This window comes from Abramis brama (assembly GCF_963993115.1).
Source record: "Abramis brama genome assembly, chromosome: 8".
Taxonomy (NCBI): Eukaryota; Metazoa; Chordata; class Actinopteri; order Cypriniformes; family Leuciscidae; genus Abramis; species Abramis brama.
Window position 1 is genome coordinate 35494940 of NC_139970.1, and position 24901 is coordinate 35519840.

General features: G+C 37.0%; 1 protein-coding gene across 3 annotated transcripts in view; it reads right to left on the reverse strand.

Moving 5' to 3' along the window:
• Positions 1-24901, reverse strand: part of erbb4b (erb-b2 receptor tyrosine kinase 4b) — a 316016-nt gene that overhangs the window by 154097 nt on the left and 137018 nt on the right. For all 3 annotated transcript variants that reach the window (XM_084123173.1, XM_084123172.1, XM_084123171.1), the window contains exon 2: positions 16758-16909. In XM_084123173.1, coding sequence (XP_083979299.1) covers positions 16758-16909 — 152 coding nt within the window. The remainder of the gene's footprint in view (positions 1-16757; positions 16910-24901) is intronic.

Below are 24901 nucleotides of genomic sequence, written 5' to 3' on the forward strand. Positions count from 1 at the left end.
GTACGTGTTTTATTTAAATTGTTATTTATTTTAATTGTATATTTTTATGATTGAATTACTTGAAATTGAAATTTGAAATTTCATTAAACACACCGATTCCTGCAGTTCCTTCACAAACCACAATTTGGGAAACCCTGACGTAATGCAATATTTAATTATCCTATTCAAATCAATGTGATAAACGAGTTAGATCAAAAGTAATCTAAAAGTATATCAAGAAGTAGTCAGATTATATAACCTTTACTGTACAATGTAATGGATTACGTTACCAACTACAATTTTTGTCATGTAATTTGGAATCGGTAACCGACTACAATTTGTAAGTTATCTACCCAGCACTATATACAGAACATACTTTATTAGCGGACGTAAAGTAATTACTTATTCAAAAGAAGAACCTACTCAAAGAGTATGCAATTTCGAATGCAGCCAAACAGTACAGAGCTATGAACTGATACTGTATATAAGATACAGTAAATCAGATCATTTTGTCTCGTAATTACTAACTTAATACATTATTTAATGATATAAAATATTATTTTATTAAATTGAAAGCAAATAATTTGAATATTATTTGATAAGAAATGTTTGGGTTCCTATTGAAATTGCACATTGCAGACTGAGATATCTTCAGAAACTCTAGATTAAATATGTGAGATTACTGGGGTCTTTTCTTAAGAGCAAAAGCAGGAGCAAATGCCTTGCTGCTGTCTAGGAGAAACAACTGAGATATTAGATATTAGGCAACATTAGTCTTCTCTACAACTAAATTCCAGCAGTAATCCATTGTGGTCCTCTCCAGCATGCCAGTCTTTTTTTAACAGCTACCACTAATGGGAGACAAGACAGTAATGCATCTGAGGTCAAAACCATCTGTCTCAGTATCACCAGCAACTTAGATGTCCCCATTACTGTAAAGACTGTTGGGACGTAACCCACTTTAGCTCATGCACTTCTGAACTTGTAACTCAACCCTCAAACAATATAAGTTATTTTAAATAACATATAGGCTATAATGAAAACGAATACGCTTTGCACTAGGACTAGCCCTATTTTTAACCTTAAAGCATCATCACTGCTCTGGTAATAACTATGCGGTGTGAGCAGCTGTAGCACACTTGCTAATCCTAGCTAGCGATAGCCAGGAGCTATAGAACACCTATTGGTCTTGCTGTATTGTATTAAGACTATTAGTTCAAAATTGCTGGTTTGTGAATCGATTCACCGGCTTTTCAAAAGTAAAGTACTCAAAGGGAGGGATGTTTCCTGTGTGGATGGCTGATGATCTGAGAGCTAATTAACCAAACCTCTGTTGTGTCTTTTTCTTAGCCAATCATTACCACTGCTGAGGTGTTTTCAGATAGAGTGTCAAATCACGCTGAGATATTGGCGAGCCCAGTTTTTAGCTTCACCACTCATGCCGCAGGGTTGTTATCCTGATGCCTACAGAGAATAGTTCTGTTTAATAGATGCAACGGTGATATTAGCTAGAATGCTGATAGGTTTTGTTTAATAAAAGAGCTGGTGAGAGTTTGTCTCTCTGTTCTCTCTAGCTGTCAGAGACAGACAACAAAGACTGGGAGAATGCCCGGCATTTACAATAGATTTCCCTCAAGAAATCTGCTTGCAAACTCTTCTGAAGCATCTACATATGCCTAACTGTTTATCTGCCCTTGTGCCGCCCTAGAAGAGAAAGAAGCGACTTTGTTCGCCTTCCACACACACACTGTTAAGGGATGTTCACACTAACAGCAACAAAGCAGCCATAAGTCATTCCTTTACAATGAGAGCTGTGCATGATGGGGCAAAGAGCAAACATTGATACAGGATTCTGAACACAACAGCACAGAAACTCAATGTGGTCATTCCTGTAATGTAGAATGTATTGAACTCTGTAACGATGTAATTTTTAAAATTATTTCCATAAGGGGTAAAGCAGACTTTCAGAAATATGTTTATTTCTGACATAAGCTAGACTGGGTAAACCCAGCCTGATCTGCTGGTGATTTGATTTCGCCCTGCAGCTCAGGCTGGAAACCTGTACATTTTTCTATCCTGCTTCCGTTACAAATCTGCGGGGACCAATCACAAACTGGTTTATCCACCTGGCGCGCTATTGGCGGGTTTAACACGATGACGATAGAGAAGTCTCTCGCACGACCGTCAATCCAATTCCTTTCAATCTCTCGACGATGCTCAGTGGCTTCTTTAGTTTAGCAAACAAATCGCTCGAGTGGGTGTAAATACCACAAAAATCAACCTGCAAAAATCGCTCGATGTCATTGTCTTCTGCAAACCGCTGATCAGTGCTACAAACCAACACGTTTGTTGACACGTTTCCTGCCTGGAGTTTTCGCGTCGCTCTGCAAAGTAAGTCACCCGGATCATTGGTCTGATTGGTTGAAGGACTATCCAATTGCGTACAGAGTCATTTGAACTATGCCCGTTGATCACGCCTCTTGTGCAGTAGAAAATACAGAGCAGACTCCCCAGACTAATGTTCAATCTTAAAAGATAGACATAAGCTTCAACGGCGACTCATTTACTCAATGAAAATGAAGAGAATATGCCCAGATAGGAATGAAAGCTAGTAATTTTGTGAAAATGTGCTACATAAGTAGGGAATGACCCAGTGGCTTCCAGTGATTTGATCACTGTCAGGATGAATGCTCCTTTACACAGAGCCAGGTTGCACTTTTGCATCAACAGTCTTTAATTCGATGAGCTTGTTCTCACCTTATAGAGAGTTGATGAGGCCTGCTTATTGATCAGAGCACATGGAAAGACACAAAGTCTCTATTGCTCTCTACATTGATTTTTTGGATGTAATACGGATTCAGTAACAGTTTGCTGAAACACAACCACTCTCGTGGGTTCAAACAGAGGGAACCGACTTTATCAGGTACCATGATCCAGTAGCAACAAAAGGAAGCTAAAAAACAAGTTTCTTATATTCACAGTGACATATTTACAATGTTCAGGTGCACTAGAAGTAAAATATATATAAAATAAGATCCAGGGCAGTCATGAATGCATGTCTACCCTTTTGAAAAGCCCTGTACCAAATTACAGTGACCCCAGAACGTATTTGGACACTTAAGCCGCCATAAAAATTGCAAGCATGTCTTCACATTATATATCAAAATATAAAAACAAGTAGAATTTGTTTTAAATAAATAACTAAGCAGGAAACATACATGTGTTTGGTTTTGTGATGGTGTCACACGTTTTGGCACAGTCAATCGTTCCCTTTAAACAGTGTGCTCACCGTCCCTACAGGGGAATTTATGAGCTTTCCTGAGAAAAGCTCTCTCGCCCAGGCAATAAATTCAGGCCCGCATCCATTCAGAGGTCTAAGGCATTATCATCAAATTTTCTAAAGGTTGCAATGCTGTCAGAACTCCGTCCGGCCGCATCCAGATTTACAGGCGGCTCTGGAAATTACTGGCTTTTCAAACGCACATTACTCACACAGCCACTTCACTTTCCCGCTCACTCGTTTTTTTTTTTTACCATTATTTGAATTTGACTACTTATGAACAAAAGAAGAAAGAGAGCGAACAATTTGCTTTTCATTGCTATTCGCGCCTAAAACGATACAAAACGTCTATAATTACCCAGCTCTGACTGTATTTATGAGGGGAAGATGAAGTCCTAACACTGGTGTGTGGAGGAGCTGGCACGCTCTGTGACAAAGCTTTAATTTCACAGTAAAGGGCTGTAATTACACAACTGTTCTCTCTTTCGCTCCCAATTTCTCTTTTTCCCTCCCTTTCCCTTTCTTCCTGTGCCACTGTCCCCTTATTGGTTCCGTCGGCGCTCTTATCGGCCCTGCTGTCAGAGTGAGGAATATTAGTGCTTTAAAACAGCATCATTAGCTGATGAGCAATTAAATTAGTCTGTCGCCTCTATTTAAGGGAAGATCCGAGGAATGCGTCTTAATCCCCCCCTCATCGTTCCCGCGAAGTACCCTTTGTTTTAAAATTTTGCAATGAAAGGGGACGATTCTCGTATTGAACTCTTTTAGCCAGCAGGGTGGCATGCTACTTGAGCAGAGCAAAGCTGAATATATCTGCGGCTCGTTCCATCTCAATTATAACCCCGTTCATTAGCCCAGGTGCCGCGCCACTGACTCCTGGTCCCACAAATCAAAGTGAGGTTACCGAGTGTCCTCGGCACTCGGGCCAACTACAGTGAGAGAAACGCACATAGCAGCTCCTCACTGAATTACACTGCTTGCATGGTGAGCACTGTATTGAAATCCCTCATATGTATTTTAGGTCTTCTGCTACACTTTTTCTAAAATAAATTAATCGGCAACACCTCCAAACTTATTTTGGGGATCATTTCCACCCTAGCTGCTAGTTTACGTTACACTTTATTATCTATTCAGTTTGCCAGAACAGAATTTTGCTTTTGGCACTGCAATAAAAAATCATCATTAGATCATTCTTTCGTGCCATTGCCAAAGACAAGTTTCCACATTATGGAAAACTGAATGAAAAATAAAGTGCAAAGTTTATAAATATATTGTGCACATAGAGTTGAAATGATACACAAAAATGAGTAATTAAGTTTTATCACAGAATGCATTACAACCACTGGCATTTCCTTCAAAAACATGCCGATCTAACCAGTGGTATAAAGTCTTCAAGGAATAGCTCAAAGTTTTCACGAAAAACTTGGAAAAGTCACGGAAATGTGTATGTCGAAAATTATGGTAGAAAATAAGCTTTTTCCAAGTAGAATCAGTATGATAAAAATATAAATAATTCTAATACAGTAATCACAAATGGCTGTTTAAGAAATGAATTAAAGCTGTGGGAAGCCAGATTAGGCACAGTAAAAGTGGTCTATAAGTCTTCTGTGCTATATTGGAAGTCTTCTGAAGCCATACGATAGCTTTGTGGGAGGAACAGGATGAAATTCTGGGGGAGGGATTATCAATGAATAGAGATTGGAGCAGGTAGGAGCACAGAGATATTTCTGTGTGATTTTTAGCCCACACATGCTCAGGGACGAGGAGCGTGAGAAACGGCCCAGGCAGAGCCTGTGCTTTTTGGTGTACTTGATTAATGGCTACACTAGTCCCTAGTTAAAGCCATAATTATAGCCCAGCAATTGGATTTCAGAGGGTCCTCTCTGCAGAGAGAGAAAGGGCAACAGGAGAGAGGGGAATGTGTGGCGCTGTTGTTGTCCCTATTAAGCTGCAACAACACACAGGAGGCAGCCTCACAGGCAAGCACTGCACATGCTAACGCCTCAGGACAGAAACAGACAGAATGAGGGGAATTCAAAAAGAAAGAGAGAAGGGAAAGATATGAACAAGGAGCAATAACTGAGGAAATGATAAAAAGGCAGGAAATAGGAAAGATAAGCATTGAAATGAGACATGTGAAAGTCTATGTTAGTCTACAGTAAAATATTACACACACATATAAGTAACACTTATACAGAATGAGTTTAGAAGGCTAATCTGTAAGGATGCTAACTGAAAACACAAAGAGAGACAAATCTTCAATTTGTGGAAAATGTACCTTTTGTGACCAAATGCCTCAATAGCAATACACTGTATGGGGTAAGTTGTCACAATGGAATCGTGCCATTAATCAAACGGTAAAAATTATTATATTACATGTATATATTATATAATACATATATTAAATATTTCACTGTTTAAGCCTACACCATGTAAATAGTTATAAAAGTTATATATAAAAATTAAATATAAAAATCATCAAATATATCAAACCATTATATCAAACAAATACTGTAATTAATAAATGTATATAATTTAAAGCACATTTGACAAATATGATTCAAAACTGACTGATGTATATCCCTGTGTAACCACAGTCACAACTACTTATGAGCATGACGAGTTATGAGTGGGTTTGGGTCTCACACAGGAGTAATGATGACGTCTTCATTTGTTTTAAAAGAAGCTAATTTGGCCAGCACAGGTCAGTAAATGTGACCGGCCCCTCAGAGGGCAATTTCACCTTGCCCCATGGCCCTTTTCTCAGTCATTATTTTCAGCTACACGAGAAATTGGCCACCGGCTCATCAACATTCAGCTCTTCCAAGTGTGTTATTACACACAGCAATTGATGGATGGTACAATTACACCCAATGTCACTTAGCTAAATGGCTATGTAATTCTAATGAGTTCTTATTTAAACAGCCACTAGTTATTGTGTGAAAGTATACACAATATACTTTCGGGGGGGGGGGGGGGGGGGGGGGCATTCGTTTACTAAACTGATTACGGTGAGGCTACGTCACACCATAGTTTAAGGAGAATACATTACATTTTAATCTCTCTAATAAACATCTCTTAAAGGCAGGTTAGTCCTTGGTTAAAAAACAGACCCTTTCTCTCACATTCCCCCGCCTTCAAACAAGGTCAGAGGGACAAACGCCGACCAATCATAATTAAAGTCAAGCGGCACAAAAACCAACCCTGCGCACTCAAGGACCCCTCGCTCTAATAGAAACAGAGGAGTGCCGTGGCTAAGGCCTAGCTAAAATAGCGTAAAACATGATGGATTCCCAGCCATCCCAGAGCCTGCCGTCTCTCCCAGTCATACGCAGACACACACATGCACCTGTCTGACTGTCACCCTCTCTGCGGAGAGCCGGCCTGGCATGGACACGCCGCTCAGGCAGTCCTATCATGCGTCAGAGCGTGTCGCATCTGTTCAGCCCTCTTTCTGCAGGTATTAGTCTTCATTTCCATTGTTTACCCATTCTGTCCTTCCTCTGAAACTCCGTCCTCAGGGCCTCCTTCCACTGCTAGCTCCTTTATCTTGACTGCTATAAAACCAGTAAAATCCCCAAAAGAGAACATTCTTTCTTGTTACACAAGCTCAAATACAGAATTGTTTTTCTGCTTTCTTTTGGCACATTTGGAGATTATTAGTTTTAATACCAATTTTTTTTTAAAAAAATGTACAAGTCAACACTGTAAAAAAAATCCCGTAGTTTTTACGGAAAAAAACTGGCAGCTGGGGTTACCAGAACAATTCCGTAAAATATACAACAAAACAGTAATTGCTTTTACCGAATAACATGTACATTTTACAGTTTAAACCAGCATATAACACACTGGAGTTCTGTTATATTTACTGGTTTAAACTGTAAAATGTACGTGCTATTCTGAACAACATGTAAATTTTACAGTATAAACCAGTAAATATAACAGTAAATTTCAGTAATATGATATAATGTTAATTTACCGTCCTATTGAAGTATTAATATCTGTTTTGTACACTGATAACAACCAATCACAGCAGTGATGAGAGTCACATGATCAATCAAAGCTCAACACAAGCAGTTCTTCCACAAGAAAGTTAATACAAATATATATAGAAGCTGCACAGTGTCATTCACACAAACATTAAACACCATCATGGTAACACATGAAATTTTAAAAATGCAATAAACATTAATTTAACAACATTAAATGTAACATAAACCCCTAATGTACATAACTGATTAGAAAAAACGAAGAAAACTATGAAGAAACAAACATAGTTATTTCAACAAAAATACCTCAAATGTGAAGTGTCACAGGGAATTGTGGGAATGTCAATTTACGGTTTTTCACTGTAAATTATACAATGAGTTGTTTTTTCACTTTCAAAAACTGTAAATTTAACGGTATGTTACAGTAAAATTACATTAAATGTACCGTTAGATCTATCACAGTTATTTACCGTATATAGTACGGAAACTTTCTGTTAACCAATTAACAGTTTTTCACTGTAGCATTTTTACAGTCTTTTACCGTTAAAATTACGATCATTTTTTACAGTGAACATCAATCAAATTGATCTTGTTTAGATTCTTAATACACTTGTGTTGTCTTGTGCATGATTCATCAGTGCATGTTGGAAAATAATTTATCAAAATGTAAAATTTCTCTACTTCTGAAATTACCTTCATTTTCAATTAAAGCATTATCATCTTAAGAGTGAACTTGACCTTGACCCTCCAAGGTTCTTTTAGGTGATTGAGTAAAATACAATAAAAACAGTATGACCAATGCAGATTAATATAATTAATATAATAAAAATATAAAAGTCTTGGACAAAAGCAATGGTGAAATAGACTGCAGATTTAGTCTGGACGTGATTATGAGTACCTTCCCCAAGACAGCTCCAGAGAACCCATTAAAAGCCATCTCATAATACGAATGAAAATGCAGATGGGGGGTGGGGTGATCTTCACTTAATTCCAGATGGCTTTGTTATCAGGAAGCAGCGGTTAATAAAGTATGTTCAGCCATTATAAGCATGTTGAGCCTGACACAACCCATACTGAGAGCCCGGAGTGAGTGCTGCTATTGTGTAAATTGCTTTCATTTAGCGTGCGAGAGTAGTCTAGTCCCAGATTCCCCCTCTCGCTAAGGAGAGCGGAGGGGAGATAGGACAGCGAGACGGCTAGCGTAAGTGCAGCCCCCGGACAGACTATTGTGACTCCCTTGCTGCTTTTCCTCTCATACTCTTTATTCAATGACCGGTGTTCTGTTGAGATAAGAAACCAACGCTTCTTCTCCTCTTTATCTCGTTTCTCTCTCTTTCTCTTTGACTCTCTTTATCTGTCTGCTTCTCCTTTCTCTGGGATTGGAAAGTGTATATGAGAGACGTGAAGTGCTTGTCAGGTTGCGCTCTGTTGTGGTGGGTGTAAAACATCTCAGTTAACACGGAGGAAGTTCCTGCAAACATACAGCGGATCTTGTCCCCTTCATAACGTGCCTCCGCTCTGCTGAAAGTCACCTTCATGCTCTTGAGGAGAGACTGGGGCTACTTGTCATACTTTGTTTTCCAGTGAATATTTCTTAGACACATAAACTTGCATTCAAAAGTTTGGGGTCAGTAAGATTTTTTGTTAACACTTTACAATAAGGTTCATTAATTAACATTAGTTAATGTATTAACTAACATGAACTAACAATGAGCAATACATTTGTTACAGTATGTATTCATCTTTGAAAATACAGCTGTTCATTGTTTGTTCATGTTAGTCCACAGTGCATTAACTAATGTTAACAAATACAACCTTTGATTTTATAATGTATTAGTAAATGTTGAAATTAATATGAACTTAGATTAAGCTTTTATGCTGTACGAAGTATTGTTCGTTAACTAAGGTTAACTAATGAACCTTATTGTAAAGTGTTACAGTTTTTTTCGTTTTCGTACAGATCTTATGTTCACCAAAGCCTAATTTATTTGATCACAATTAAAAACAGTTTAAACAGTACATTAAAAACAGTAATTTTTTATTACTCCAATCTTCAGTCACATGATCTTTCAGAAGTCATTCTAATGCTGATTTGGTAATAACATTTCTTATTATTATCAATATTTAAAACTGATGAATTCATAATATTTTTGTGGAAATAGACAGTGTATGTCTATGTCAGTGTATGTCAAAAATTACAAAACATATAATAGAAATGGCAAAAAGAGATCCCCAATTAACAATCCAGATCAAGAATGGTTCCAGCTGGACTGCACGTCATTCAATACACTGTAAATGAATATATATTTCAGTGCAACTATTCAAAAAGAGAAGCATTATTGAACTACTTTAAATTGTATGTAGCTTGCAGTTTGGCAAAATATAGTTTCAAAGTATCTTCCTCAACAATGATGTGGTGTAAAGCAACAGTGGAACGATGGATCTGACTGTAACAAAGATGTCCATCAGGGCTAGTAGCATCATTAGTGTGCACTGTGAGGAGGATGTGCCCTGACTACAGCTCATATATCTTCCTGACACACACACAGTCAGGACAGACCCTGTGAACTCCAGCCCTCCCAACTAAACACTGACCCAGCCATTATTAAACACATGACCAGCACAACCTCAGCATACTTTCCTGCTGTGAGGTTATGAGGGTCACACACACCACATACTACATCATAGATGAGCGAACGACGACAACCTGGGCTGAGTTTCTAACAGAGTTAATTCTGACAAGAAATGTAGAACCTTTCAACTTTAAAACTGCATTTAAGTTACTTTGAAATATTTAACCTATAGCTTAATAATTCAACCACATAACTCAACAGTCAGGATTCCCACACTTTTCCATAAATCAGCTGTGGTTATAAGATAAAGACTATTTAAAACGGTTCGAATTAATACATTTATCATACAACCGTACATGTATGGAAGCCTGCTTACTCCTCAAAATAATAATACTAATAATTCAAAAGTTTTGGGTTAGTATTCTAATATAATGTAATGCATCAAATTTATCAAAAGCGACAGTAAAGACATTCATTTTGTTATAAAAGCTTTCCATTTGAAATAAATGTTGTTCTTTTGAACTTAATTTTTTTAATGAAAGAATCCTGAAAAAGGTATCATGGTTTCCACAAAATAAATAAATAAATACATACATGCATAAATAAATGCATAAATAAATAAATAAACCAATAAATAAATAAATAAATAAAAATAATTAAACGCAATACAACTATTGTACAAAATTTATAATAATAATAAATGTTTCTTGAGCACCATCAATTTATTTATATAAGTGTACAAATGTCTTTGATATGGCATAAAAAAATAAATACAAAAAATCATCTTCAATAGAGGAATCAGTTTTAAATGCCACCATACGCCAGATTTGTTTTCTCTAAAATGTGTTATTAGTACAGCACACTGGAAATATTTGCCAGTCAAAACTAGAAACATTGAAATTTCTATCTAACTCTGGACAGCGTGTAAAATGTTTAGGGAATGCACATTCTCAAATATCTGTAGAAAATGTGTATTAAAGTCCCCCTGTATAGTCAATAATTTTATCCATTAAAACTCCTCTTTGATTAAAAAACAAAACAAAAACTTCATGCCTTAAAATAGATTGAATGTTACTCTACACCCTTGCTTCATTTAGTATACGTGGATCCATGAATATGAAAATGAGCCCCGCCTCCACTCAATCACAGACTCCTCTACAAGTAAATGTATCAGAATGGTAATGCGCTATATGTAGTTTTAAGGAGAAAATACTCAGGAATGGTGTAGACTATGATGTTGATTTTGCACATGGTTTGTCTTAAAGAATAAACACCACATAGACAAATAAACAACTTTAAAAAACCACAGGGGGAATTTACGGAATGAAGGCGGAGGTAAACTTTATTTTCTGCCTTATATTGGCCTAAAAATGTATCTGCTAGTCATCCACAAAAGAGAGATAATCCTTCTGCTGACAAACACTGACTGGTCCCAAACACATATAAACCAACAATATAAACGAAATGCTATAATGCTTGCCTGTTACACTTGTGCTTGTCTCACTATATCACTGTCTCTTGTTTCAGCTCAAACACCTGCTCTTTCTTCCACACTGTCTCCTGAGGTGTTGTCGCTCTGCCAGAGCTGGACGACACTCATCATTACGGGAAGTGAGACATCCCTGACTGCAGCGCTGCTGTGTGTGCCGAGCCTTTGTGAATGTGAACCTGTGCTGACATTCGCCGTAGGCATGAGAAGTGAGGAGACGCTGCAGCGGGCCATGAGTCGAGAAACAGGTCTCTCTCTTTTTACATGCATGTGTGGAAGTGTTTATATTTCTTCTAAAACCCCATTAAACTGTGAGTCCATAAACATGAGCTAAAAAGTTTCAGTGATTCTCATCTAAAGGACCCAGATTTTACATCATACCAAATGTGCTTATCATACAAAAGTGAATAAAAATGTTCTCAAACACTGACATTTTATGAAAATTCATATTAAGTATAATATTAATGTTAAAATAATTTAATGTTAATTTAACATTAATACATTGCTTTATTGTATCTGACAGTCAAGATACTGATATTCTGTGAAAGTGGTCTTTTTCCTGTGACCTCTAATTGCACCAATATTTGACTAATTATTCCCAAAGCAAATGAAATTCCCCTCCTCTCTTACTCCTCCTCTCTCCTCCCCTTCTAAGCCCGTCTTCATGTCATATTAAAGTGATGGAAATGAACTTGAGAGTTTGCTAATTGCGATTGTCAATCCCATCCAGGCAGAGTTGAAAGACATGGACTCCCAAACACTTCATCAGTCTTCATTAATATTGAAGGGCACTGTGAAAACTTCTCTCGATCACAGCTGATCTAACGTAGCATTTAGCCCTGGAAAAACTACATTACCTAGGGGTATAAAGTACATGAACTTCATTACTGTACTTTAGTGTGCATTTCTAGGAATTTAGAAACACTATTAGGGGTGTGACGAGATCTCGTGTCACAAGATCTTGCGATAATAAAATGTGACAATATCTCGCGATATCAGCATGACTGAGTTGAGTTTGTAGTAAAACTTTGTACAGTGCTTGCATTATATTGTTCTGTCTTTTACAGCATATAATAATGTATGCTCATCAGGTAGAACAATATTAAACAAGGATTTGATCAGGCTGTAAATCGCAACAACAACAATCATCAATTCATTGGCATCCTCTGCAGGCATTTGTTATAATATATATAATGTACATAAGCTGATTGTTTATATTATGTATATTACTAAATGTATAATGACAGTGTTGTTCAGTAAAACCATAAAATTACTTGATCCAATTATCATTGCCCTGTTATGTATTTTAAATAATTTTAAATGCTATTGTTTTATTTTTATTATCACAAAAAAATTATCCGATTACTTAATTGTCAAATAATTGACCAATTACTCAATTACCAAAATAATCGTTAGTGACAGAAATAGATTAGTTCAATTATAAGTGAAATACACCTGCATTTAATTTTTTTGCATTTTGTGACTTTCAGTTGAATAAAATACTATTTTTCCAATCAGTTACGTTTCCAATGCAAAAATTATACTTTATCCTATTTTTAATTTAGACTTATTTAATTTAGAATATTTACATCACTCTATGTTCATATTACTAACACACAAATAAAACTGCTCTCATTATTTTGACTTTATTTTGTCCATTTCATCATATATATATATATATATATATATATATATACAGGTGCTGGTCATATTATTAGAATATCATCAAAAAGTTGATTTATTTCAGTAATTCCATTAAAAAAGTGAAACTTGTATATTATATAGACTCATTACATGCAAAGTGAGATATCTCAAGCCTTTATTTGTTATAATTTTGATGATTATAGCTTACAGCTTGTGAAAACCACAAAATCAAAATCTCAGAAAATTAGAATATTACATGAAATCACACAGTAATTACACAGTAATACCATGGTCATTGAACCATGTTTTGGTTCTTTTGGCAGTGTGGGCAGGTGCAAATCCTGCTGGAAAATGAAGTCAGCATCTCCATGAAGCTTGTCTGCTGAAGGAAGCATGAAGTGCTCTGAAAATGTCCTGGTAGACGGCTGCGTTGAGTGGACAGCACAGTGGACCAACACCAGCCGATGACATGGCTCCCCAAACCAACACAGACTGTGGAAACTTCACACTGGACTTCAAGCATCTTGGATTGTGTGCCTCTCCATTCTTCCTCCAGACTCTGGGACCTTGGTTTCCAAATGAGATGCAAAATTTGCTCTCATCAGAAAAGAGGACTTTGGTCCACTGTGCTTTATTAAATCAAGAGTCAACGCAGCCTTCTACCAGGACATTTTCAGAGCACTTCATGCTTCCTTCATTTTCCAGCAGGATTTGCAACTTTTTGATGATATTCTAATTATATGACCAGCACCTGTATATATATATACATTTTTTTAAAAACTTTTTTACAGACATCACAGTCTTTTATTTAAAGCAATATATAGCCATTTCTTTAAACAACTATACGCACAACTGAATGTTGAATTTAAAGCTGAAAAGTTTATAAGGTTCTATTACTACTGTATTTAGGCAGTAGGTAGTGTAGTTTACTAGGTTTTTAGAAAAAGCCAGTGAGTCATCCATTACCAAACAAAATAAACAAAAATGATTTATTTTCAAATCATTTGTACCATTTTAAAGTTCATGGAAGTAGATTGTATCTCATCATCATGAGACGTTGTTGTATATTCTCAGGGTTGAATGGAGAACCAAGTATTCACATCCCACACAACAACGGCTGCTTAGACAATATTTGCCAGGAAAACAACCCTAAAATGTTCTCTATTTCAAGGTAAGTTTGATTTGAATCAATATTTAGAGTCAGTAAACAAATAGGAAAGTTTATAAGAAGTGGAGGTGAATGTTTCTGAGAGTAGCAACCTTCGGCCCATCCAAGCTCAGAGACGCCTCGGGCTGAGAAAAACAATGGAGGACACTGAGATTCATTCCCTATGCGATTGTTTTATTTAGAATTTGCTTATATAAGACAGAAAACAATCACAGGTCACTCAGAATTGTAGTCCATGCAGCCTTTTATGGTAATTCGATAAATACTAATGCAGATTTGATATATATATTATTTGATATATATATTATATTTATATTTGACCGAAACTATGAAAATTCATTAATGACTTTTTAAATACTGCTAGCAATGTTTTTATATACTCCAACTCTAAATCTGCAAAATGTCACTGACAGTTGAAGACTGGTGACCCTTTAGCAAAGTCACGTCAGCGCTACAGTGCCAAAACACAACTCCCGATCACTTCAGTTCAGGATCTGAAAGCTATTCTAGGAACATTGCTTGTTTTGGGAAGCCACTTTAACTGACTAGATCAGACAACATGAGGAGAAAAGAAGGAAAATACATAGAAGAGACAGTCAATGAGAAAAAGAGACACGAAATTAAAAAGAAGAATAGTTCTGGTCCCTGTCACGGCTCCATGGCAACACCGTATATCCAGTAATATTTCCAATCAGACCTCACACTCTAGGCACTCTGCAGTATCTAATCTTCAGCCTAATGACATGCTGCCTTGTGGAAATATTTATGCTTTCCTCTTGGAAATGATAACCGGTTATTAACTCTATATCGGCTCATTAAATCCTGAACTAAGCATATAATGCATTATATGCGGATGGAGGGTCGAAAGACGACCATATCAAAGACGGAGGATTCTTGCAAGAGGGTGTCAGTAGCTGGATTTCCATCCAAATGTTTTACATTTTTTTTAAATGTATTTCAGAAAATTTAACAAAAGAAAATGCAAAACATTGAACTTTATACAGTAGCACCATGTTTGTCAACTTTGTTCTGAGAAAGAGTGGATACACGTTTCCAAATAATGAAAATACGGCATCTGTTTTGCAAAAAGTTTTTTTTTTTCCAGTACCTTTAACTCCACCTCAGCCTAGCGCATAAACCTTATGGAAATTTTGAGAGTTTATGCGAATATCAAGTGTTTAAACTCAGCACACATTTAAAATGCGCATAAATGGGATGGACAACCAGCAACTGTTCACATGGACTGAACGTCCATGCAAAACATCTAACTCTGAATTGCGATGTAACCTTTGCCTTTAAAAGAGAAATGTGGATTTTTTAAGAGGGCAGAATTACAGTTATTCATCACATAGAGGGTTTAATTCATCAGCCCTGAAGGCACGAGAAGATCAACTCTGTTTACCACTAAAGCTATTCTGGCTGTTTTGGAAGTGGCCATCAATCTCCAGCTATCTTTAAAAAAGAAAGCATCAGTTTCAATCACCCAAGAGACGGCTAGTCAACTGTTGAAAAGATTTCTCTTCTCCTCCTTGTCTCTTCAAGGTGAAGTTTCCCCAACTGACGTGAAGACCCTGGGGAAGCGTCATATTAATGTTTTAAAATATTAATCCTACCAAAAATACACATGTGAGTCCACTCTTTGGCCCTGCTGTTGTTCTCAATTAACAAGTTCAATTAACCTGTGCAACTGAGGCCTCTAGATACACCAAGACCCCATTGGCCTACAAAGATGGCAGTCTAAATGTTAAAGCATTTTCCGACAAGTGATTTTCGCTGTGCTCTATCATCCCCTATGGTGGGGCGAAATAAACATGGACCAGAATTGTTTTTAGATTGATGTCTAAGCACAGAATTTTATTCTCCCTAACCATCATCCTATTTAGCCTGAGCAATAATACGACTCTGTTTATCAGCGCTTTTACTTTGATACTAGCGATTGCATTGGCCAAATACCTCAACGGGAGGCCAGTGGTTGCCATGCACAGTTTCCCTGACCTGCGGGGTGGCGTTGTGTGTTTTTGTGGCAAGAAGAACAATTAGTAATGCAAAACTCTGTCCACTCTGAGGAAAAAAGATGTGATGGCATCAGACAGGACAACTGGGAATGCTGTCCTGGACCCAGTAAAAACCTTTAACTCTAATATGTCAACAAAATGAAATAAGAATTTTGAACCTGGCTTTATCCAATGTTCATATTTCTGCTCTTGAAACATATGTGAATGTGTGCATATTTAATTGGATATTGCCTCATTTGCATATTTAAAAACATTTCAGAAAACCTGTAATACAAAACAATTGCCATAATGTACTGTGATTAATCAACTGGGGATATATATATTAGTTAAAATGTTTACACTGTAGTGTCTTGCTTTAAAAAAAGAAGGTGCAGAGTGTGACGTCATTATAACCGTTGCAGCGTCGGTAGAAATTTTATATGCACAAAGTCCGTTGCTTTACAGTAACCAAACAAACTGAACTCTGATGCCAAACCAGGCAAATCAAGTATGGTAATTAAAACCGTGAACCTTTGATATGGCACAGAATATTAGGACACTATGGAAAACATAAAATATTAATATGAAATCTGAGATGTCATGTGGGGAATGGCCTGTAATGGCTCACACAAAGTACTTACCCTAAGAAAGGACAGGTCACGACTGCGATCGATGCTGGTGATCTCGAGGTTACCCATCACCACCTCGCAGTTCTCATAGTATTTGCGAAGGGTCCGATACTGCTGGTCCAGGTCTGACAAAGTACTCAGTTTATTCTCTGTGCCAGTACATACTGCAAAAAAAAACAAAAAAAAACATTTTGATGTAAACAATAGATGCAGGAACTGGTTGGTGCTTCAGTCCATCCATCCAGCAATGCAATTCAATCATGCCTGAAGACAACAAGGAGGCTCAAGCTCCAGACGGACAACTTGACAAGTAATTAAACAGAGCCATTTCTGCTCATCAAACACCTTGCACCAATCAAATACATTTGCCATCTGTTGCATCAGCTGGCAGTGCCTTTGAGCCAAGAGTGTAACCCTCCCTCTCACGCCTCACTGAACCACTGTCACAACATACACGAGCAAATCCACGCTTATCCCATGCCACCCGCTCTCTGCCCACCAGAAAGACAGAGAGAGAAAGGGGAGTCAGCACATGCATTACGACACCATGTGATTAGACTAACTGACAGTGCAGCTACACGTCTTTCTATTATCCTTGATATACAGCTACAGCTGTTTGAATAATGTTATGCAACTTTCTTATATGCAACAGCAGAGACCTTATTCATCAAGTGCTCATTAACAAACTCGCGCAGAATGAAGCGGGGGTGGCTGCTTCATGTAGAATAAATACTTTTTCTAGGCCACATCTGCAAGCCTTCAATTTAAAGGAATATTTGACCCACAAATCAAACATTTTCCATGCTTTTAACCACTGTGACTGGATCACCGAGTTCAACTTCAAATCAGTATGATTCATGATTAAATCATTGAGACCAGACTGCATTTCTTAAAATCAGTGTAACCGTAGATTGTAGAACCATCGGCACCAATTGTCCTCTACTATCAGCTTAGCTCACAATGCTTTTGAGAACTGTTTTGGGAACTGGCTCAAATGAGTCATTAAAAAAGATTTGACTCAAAAGAACACATCATTTACAACATCTTCACTTCTCTCTTAAACATACTGGGGAGAGCTACGTTAGATGTCCAGTATTTCAGTGAATCACAACTTTAATTTCAATGTGTTCTATTATATGGATTCAGAAGTCTTGAAACATGGACTGGTTTTATCATGTTTTATGGTGCTTTTGCATAATTTTAGAACCTTGAAAGCTTTTTTTTTTTTTTTTTTAAGGAGGAACGAAAGCCACTACAAGAACATGAGTTTAAGTAAATGTTGGCAGAATATTCATAAAGTACTGTTTATTTCTTAGTTTAACCATTTTAATGAGGAACAAATTACTGAATGCACTTTAGGAAAGTATGATTAATTCTGATTTTGTGTTGTCTTTTTTTTAAAGACCTCAAAGCTCTAAAGTCTTCATTAGTAATCAAGACAAGCACATAACAACCTTCCAATCTCCCTCAAATTAATCGGGGTAGAAAAAACACAAAAGAGTTCTCCTAAAAATACAGATTTTGAGAAGAATATAAGATGAAGAGAGATTGAAATACGTTGAGGTCAGGTGTTAGACTTGGGTCTTTTCAATAACCCTTAACATGCATTAGAGCGAGAGAGGTATTATGAAAGAAGCTTAGACGTAATAAACATTTATTGCACCCCGAGGGGCTCCGATGTGAGATTACAGGTGAATTGTGGGATATAATCTTGTTAGAGGGGATGTTCCTTTCTATACCATATTTCTATACCATACAGCTAACCCACTTAAAGAAAAAAGCCACCAATATTAAATTCATGAGGGAGACTAAATATACTGTACTGTAAAAAGAAATCAGATTTTTTTTTTTTTCTTAGAGTTCACCCAAAACTGAAAGTAAAATAATTTTTTATTTGTAATCATTTTCAACGAACTACCTCTCTCTTTTCAGAGCAAGATACGTATAATCGCACTGATCTCCAGGAGCTAAGATGTGCAGTGCGTTCCTGCTAGGCACTTTATACACACACATTGTGTGTACACAAACCACAGGTAAACATCATGTGAGCATCACAGCATACTTGAGACTTATAGATTGCACACTTCTTTGCCATGGGCCACAGCAGACGTTAAAATGAAGCATGTCTTGCTTACAAACCCCCACGTTTGTCTTTTTCAATAAAGAAGAACATAGTCGTGCTGCCCTTCAGCAAACCTCCTCACTGACGCACACAGACAAACAACACAAAAAATGGCATCTTTATTTCCAGTTTCCAGATTATTCCTCTGACTGAAGCTTGATTGAACCGTCTTTTTTGTGTGTGTTTGTTTTAGGATTATAAATGATGGATTGGATTTATAATCAATTAATGAAAGTATTTAGAATCAATCTTTATGTTTTCACATAGCTCATCGAAGTGCATTATGGGACTACCATAACCACCACTTCTCTTATAATTTAGCCAAAAGAAGGGATCCAAGAAGGCATGATGACATTGTCTATCCTTTAAAAATCTAAGATGCCTTTAAATCCAGCTCACTAGAATTTGGAACAGAGCTTCTAGTAACAAATAAATGTGTTCATATGTGCAAATAATGTTTTCTACTGCTTGCTTATATATATATATATAAGTAATAAGTAAAGTAATATATATAAATAATGCCATTATATATATATATATATATATATATATATATATATATATATATATATATATATAATGGCATTATTTATCACAAAGAACAAACTTGAAAAAGTGGACCTCCACAGTAAGAGAATAGAACATGAACAGCTCTGAAGCACTAAGCCTTGAATGGTTTTCATTAATTTTTTCAGACATGTGGTGTGTACAGGATAGATTAAAAGAACTCTGCAATACACACACTCAAAAATCAATCCTTGTTTGAGATAAATCGTTTTAAAAGACACCGTTAATGCTGCTTTGTAGCTTCTGTAGTTTTTTAAACAACAATTTTCTAGACTGAAAACTGGTAGCTTTGAAACATTTTTATTTAGTGCTTTGTGTATTAATTTTCTTACTGCAGTAGCACGCTGGAGCGCACCTGATTCAATCCCACCACATGTCTAATGTGTTTCATCAAAGAAATAAAATGCTCTCTTTCCTTACTCAGTCACAGATACACAAACAAAACTGTTTATCATCCCCCCATAGCTCTAACTCCTGCCGGCCTTGCATTTGTCAGGAAGGTGTGTGTATATCCAACATGACCGGAATACATAAAGCACATCCTTATCACTGGGACAGTGAAAGATGCCTTTAGACCTGCGTCTGAAAGGTGCAGCCTCCACGGGAATCTAAACAGCATCGCAGCACCCGTTTCCTTTAGACATGGGATGGGAAAACTAAAAGAGAATTATTACAAATTCTGTCATTATTTACTCACAGAGAAAGCTGTGTGAGACTTAACCCCTATTAAACCCGCAAACATTCTACAAACTGTTTTTGATACTTGGTTTGACAAGGGACCAAAATATTTGTCATCACAAAACAAAATAGCATTTTCATATCATTTGAGTTTCAAATCACGAGTGCTAATAAACAACTTGGCATACACACGACCTCCATTCTCATCAATTCCGGCTCCACTCTTGTATATATAAATATTCTCATCGGAATTAAACACTCTATTAGTCGACGCATTTCATAAGTATTGCACAAAATGACTTCATCAATGAAGAACGGGGGTTTATTGAACATCAATATAAGCGAGAAAAGAAGTCGGAGTCTCTAAGGCTTACTGGACCCACAGCAATGGCAGAAAAGTTCATGCCAATAGCCGGCAACTCATTGAGCTAAATAAAGTTGCAAATGTCACTTCCTGAAGTAAACATCGTCATTGCATTGGCTTAAAGGACGTGAGCGGATTGGAAGATCGGAGCTGATCGCCAGAGGGGTATGGTGATGGTGTGATCCATGCAGGCGGATTGCAGTTAGGTTTGGTCGCCTGTTAAGAGGGCATCTGGTGAAGGACTAAATGGTAATAATGATAGTCATGATTGCATCTCTGCGTGACAGTGCTACGGTCCGGTAACCATGTCCTCTACAGTCCCAGTCACTAGTCTATGGGTTTGCCCTCTCCATATGGGACCGACTGATATTAGTATCATAAACACTTTAGCAGGCCGGCTCGGCCGACTGAGCACTGGAGCTTTGAACTCACCCGTGAGGTCAGGACACGGTGACATTAACAATTGTCCGAAGGCTTGTGCACCTATAAATAATAGGTTTATTGCTCTCTGAATCACCTGAAGAGACGATTTATCAAGTAAATGTCTCATGAAATGATCATGAAAATAGTATCAGATTCACTAGAGGGCTTGGATTAAACTCGAGTTAAACGTTTTAAACTGGATGCCATTTAGCTGTCAGTCCAATTTTTGTTTTAACAGTATATTATTACAGTTCCCCACAAAAATGAAAAATATGTCATTGTTTACTCTCTCTAATACTGTACCAAACCCATTATGACTATATTTCTGCCGAAAAAAAAGGATTTTTTTTTTGTAATAAAAAGTGATGTAAAAAAAGGCACTTTTATTAAAATAATTATTTTAATAAAAAAAAATAAAAAAAAAAAAAAAAAAAAAAAAAAAAAAAAAAAATAAAAAAAATAAATAAAATAAAATAAAATAAAATAAAATAAAATAAAATAGCCTTTAGATGCACATAAATACATTTCAGTCTGTTACTCAGAGCTATTTTATGATTTCAAAAGACTTGGAATACAGTGCACAAGTCATGGATTTTTTTCTGACTATATGGTGATAAAGAGGCTTTGGAAAGGAAAATAAAGTAATACAGCTATAAAAAACAACACAAGGGTGTGTAAATGACACATTTTTTAATTTTGGATGAATTATCCCTTGAAAGAAACTTCTATGGTACTTCTGCATCACTGACTTCTGCATTACTGAAAGTTAAGTGGACCTATTTGGAGTGGGACGTATCATTCTAGAGTATACAATCTGTCTCTCTTTTTTTCCTGACCACTGCCCTCCTGTGTGTCCTGGAGGAGGACAGCACAGTTCAAAAGCTGACGGGCTCCTTTATCTAACTTGCTTTCTCTTTTCTAGGTCTACAAATGTGAAGACAAAAGTACTGGAGTTCAGAGTGTTCTCAGTCGAATGGGCTGTGCTGACCAAGGTCCACGCCTTATTACCCATAATCCCATAGGCCGTCTCATTCACACTAGGCAGAGAAAAAGACATTCCTTTGGGAGAGAAGAATGTATCAGGATGGAAACTTCCACTCTTAAAGACCTCAGCTTATCCTGACAGGAATTCGAAGAGAATAAGCTTTGGTTTATCTCTACTGAGCTGTGGCGGATTTACAGTGAGAAGTGAGAGAACAATTTCGACTAACCAAATCGTATTGTTTTTAAGGATTTATTTTATATGCTGAATATTGAATCTCCTCTTACATTATACATGGAGAAACAGATTTACATTTACAATTATATATTACAATCAATCGGATTTAGTAATTTCCTGTTGGATTTCATGATTATCATTTTGCGAGTACAGGTTTTGTTTCGGCCATCTGATTTAACAGACAAACTTTGATCATTTCTTTTAACAATGTGTACGTTAATCTCGTAGACTAAAATACTGACAACAATGTCATCAATGATAACAAAGATCAGTCAAAAATATATATCATTACAATAATAACATGATTTTAATGAATTTAAAATGTCTACTGTTGACAAAAATATAACAACACTGAAAAAGCAACACTGAAAGATATTTGGTTTAATTTTGCTTTCAACTCAAAGCTGAATGATTCAATACAAGTTCAGCATATATACCGGTATACTCATGTAAAGCGTTATATATAGCAAATCTCAATGGCCTGATTTTTTTTTTATTTTGCCACCAAATGTAACTATATTATCGCCCAGTTCTTTATGTAAAGATGGATATATAAGCCAAACTTATTTGCATACTGCTTGTATTGATGCAAAATGTCAGCTCTAATCAGCTAAATGCATAAGCCATTAGGCATAAGGATATTATATTATAGATATTATAAACATTAACATCATGATTTTCTGTAGAGCTGCTTTGATACAATGAGTATTGTGAAAAGTGCTATACAAATTATTTTGACTTGACCTGAAATACTGACTAAATTTAAAAGACATTATCCTTAAAAATGATTTCTAAAAATAGAAATATATTATCAATTACATTTTGACTCATATATTCAAAAGACAAAAAAACAAAAACAAAACAAAAACATAAAAAATATGATAATTCAGCATGCTGTGTGTCATCTTCCATGGCAGAGGAAGATGGCACACTCTTGTTTTAACCCTATCAGCAGGATGTCTATGACCAGCAGTTTCCTTTCAGGAGTCTCTGCGTGGATGACTTGGAGGAAAGCCACAAACCCTGAGGCACAGCGACCGCTTAAACCAAGGACAGGCACGTATTCCCATCCTCCCATCTCACGGAGGCCCAAATCCTATTTTTGGTGATGTTGATCGAGTCATAAATCCATGTCATCTGCTAATAGCAGGAATATTTATTATCACAGGCCCATCACATGGAGGCCGCAACCAAAGGCATTTAATTTGCTGCTGTATGGTAACTCTCACAGTTTCAGAGCACAAGGTCATTGGCAATTAGAGAGTGCACGAAATGTGCTGACAGCTGGTGGGAACTCGGTCTCAAAAAGCAGTCTTTGTGTCTGAGGATCACTTCTGTTCTGTTTTCAGCATTCTCTCAGGCTGGTCTATCTGTGCAGGCATCAGACGGGTGAGACTGAAGCCCTTCCTAATGGCTTTTACAGCACATTTACAGCAGAGGCGTCCCCGTCATCAATTACCCCCCTGCCTGCTCTGCGGAGTATCCTTCATGCGGGAGATCGTCTCATCCCTTAACGTGGCCCATGAAATGAATCTTCATCTCGTAAGCGAGCAGTCCTCATTAATTACAGCGGCTTGAGCCTCCGCTCCTCCCCCTCTTCTGTTTCTGTCATTAAAAGATTTCTCCGGCTATTTTTTCTCTGGACTACACGAAAGCTGGGAGGGCAAGGGACATATCTTTCTCTACAAGGGAAAAGCAATCTGATGTGTGCACATGTGTTTGTGTTGAGTTGTTGTGTTGAGTTGTGTGTGTTGTTGGTATAATGTGGGACTGATCAGGAGAAGGAAGTTAATAAATTGCCCGTCAATGCCTATTTGGAGTTTCCAGACCAACTTCTAGGCTTAAAAGAGGTTAGTGATTCCCCAGTTCCAGATCTGCCACTGCAGAAAAAATCCCAAAGGAAACAGGATGATTCGGAAATGGATTTCATGCAGAAAAGCTAATGCACAATACACAAAATCATTATTTTACATTACATGACAATGGCTCATTGCAGATAACCAGATTTATCTATTAAAGAACGCAAACGGCACATGACCTCGCTGCCACAATGCTTTGGTGGTTACTAGTTTGGTTGCTTACAGGCCCAAGTATTAGAGCTTACTCCAAATGTCAATGATCCCACTCACGATTACTAGAGATGAGGCCTTCTAAATTAGCTTGTTATGCGGAATGTCTCCGATCGTCACGCCATGCACAAATCCTTGTGCTACCACAGCAATGGGCGAGCTGTTTGAGGTAACACTAATCTCTGCGATCCATCACTGTAAACCATTCATGACAGGGTAGGCTGTTCTCCTCATTTCTCTCTTCATCTGTCTTACAGCTTGCAAAACAGGGGTCTGACCACATAACACTTCTCTTCCTCCCTGGACCATTACGCTAATTTCATCTGCTTCCCCTCTGTCTGTATCTCTATTATATTGAAGTTCCTGCAAGAAACCATCTGTATCTAGTAAAGTGGTCACTATGACACATTTAAAGAGAGGAGTGAAGTGCAATCATCTTGGTTAAGCATTGCAGGGTTGTGCGTCATTCAGAACTGAACAGAGAACGTTTTTTAAATTCAATCCAAATAAATTCCTGAATTTGAATTGAGGTAGCAAACAGGATACATAACGGCAATTTGAATTTGAATGTAAAAAAGTACAAATAAAATTAACTGAAACTCATATTACTTTAATATTCTACTAATATATATTCATTGTGTGGACTATGGTGGAAGAGCACCTGCATCACTTCTGAATTGCAATTCACTAAATTCCACTTCCCGTCATTTCAGT